General features: G+C 47.3%; 1 protein-coding gene across 1 annotated transcript; it reads left to right on the top strand.

Annotated features, from left to right (window-relative positions):
* Positions 1-501: 501 nt before the first annotated feature.
* On the top strand, positions 502-1,431 carry LOC119250552 (olfactory receptor 10V1). Its single transcript, XM_037518301.1, has one exon. The coding sequence runs from the start codon at positions 502-504 to the stop codon at positions 1,429-1,431; it is 930 nt and encodes a 309-aa protein (XP_037374198.1).
* The last annotated feature ends 295 nt before the right edge of the window (positions 1,432-1,726 follow it).

Here is a 1,726-nt window from a genome sequence, read left to right on the forward strand (position 1 = left end):
AATGGGAATAGAAATCCCTGGTGGCACAAGGGGTGAGCACAGCACTATGAAGCTATCCAGAGCTTCTGCATCATAAGTTCAATCCTCGGCCGGCCAGGGAGCTACACACATGGCACAGCAGACCTCTCCTGTCTCACCCACTGCTCCCCTCAGCAGTGTATTTTGGTCAGTCTACCTGTTCTGCTCCCTACTCTGTCTCTGGTGAGCCTCTCAGCCCCCTGCCCCTCTCCCCTGTACCCCAGTTCTTGTATGCATAAATAAATATATCTTTAAAAATTATGAAAACTCTAATAAAGATTTACCTATACCTAGGTGCACAGCAGCACTGACCACAATTGCCGAGTCATGGAACCAACCCAAGAGCCCATCAAAAGACAAATGGATACAGATATTGTGGAATATGTCCTCGATGGAATACTACACTCTGGAAGGCAACATTTTCATGAGCAATGCCTAGAGACTTATATCATCTTTCCTTTTCATAGGTCCACTACACTAGCCATGGAAGGAATAAATAAAACTGAAAAGATACAGTTCTTCTTTCGTCCGTTCTCAACTGACCCTAAGGTACAGATGGTGATTTTCGTGGCCTTCCTGGTGATGTACCTGACCAGTCTCGGTGGAAATGCCACAATTGCAGTCATTGTCCAGACCAACCACTCCCTCCACACCCCCATGTACTTTTTCCTGGCTAACCTGGCAGTTCTAGAAATCTTCTATACATCTTCCATTGCCCCACTGGCCTTAGCAAACCTTATCTCAATGGGGAAAACTCCTGTTTCCATCACTGGATGTGGCACCCAGATGTTTTTCTTTGTCTTCTTGGGTGGGGCTGATTGTGTCTTGCTCGCAGTCATGGCCTATGACCGGTTTGTAGCCATCTGCTACCCTCTGAGATACACCCTTCTCATGAGCTGGCCTTTGTGTGTAGAGCTGGTGGTAGGGTCCCTGGTGCTGGGTTTCCTGCTGTCCCTGACACTAACCGCGTTAATCTTCCATCTCCCATTCTGCAATAACAACGAGATCTACCACTTCTACTGTGACATGCCCGCAGTTATGCGCCTGGCTTGTGCAGACACACACGTCCATGAGACTGCCCTGTACATCATCAGCTTCATTGTCCTGAGCATCCCCCTGTCGCTCATCTCCATCTCCTACATCTTCATCGTGGCAGCCATCTTGCGGATCCGCTCAGCAGAAGGGCGCCATCGAGCCTTCTCCACCTGCTCCTCCCACATTGTGGTGGTCCTCCTTCAGTATGGCTGCACCAGCTTTATATACTTGTCCCCCCATTCTAGCTACTCTCCTGAGATGGGCCGGGTGGTCTCTGTGGTCTACACTTTTATCACCCCCATCTTAAACCCCTTGATCTATAGTATGAGGAATAAGGAACTGAAGGATGCCCTAAGGAAGGCACTGAAAAAATTCTAGGAGGGAAGATCTTGTGACTTCTTTAAATGAGAACATTTTTGAGATGGCAACATTTTGAAATGGGTTGCTATAGTTGACTGTGATGGGATTACATGCCTAAGCTGGGAACCTCCTCAGAAAACTATGAGGTAGGGCCAATTATTCTGGGAGCACCGAGAAAATGATTGCTATTGTCCAGTTAAAATAAAGCTGTACCACACAGGCCACGTGATGTCCACGGATGACAAGATGAACACAACATTTATTGGATATCAACTACCTACTAAGCACTTTATACAGATTTTCTCACTTAGCG

Source organism: Talpa occidentalis, unplaced genomic scaffold (assembly GCF_014898055.3).
Source record: "Talpa occidentalis isolate TD23 unplaced genomic scaffold, MPIMG_talOcc4v2.1 talOcc4.17, whole genome shotgun sequence".
Taxonomy (NCBI): domain Eukaryota; kingdom Metazoa; phylum Chordata; class Mammalia; order Eulipotyphla; family Talpidae; genus Talpa; species Talpa occidentalis.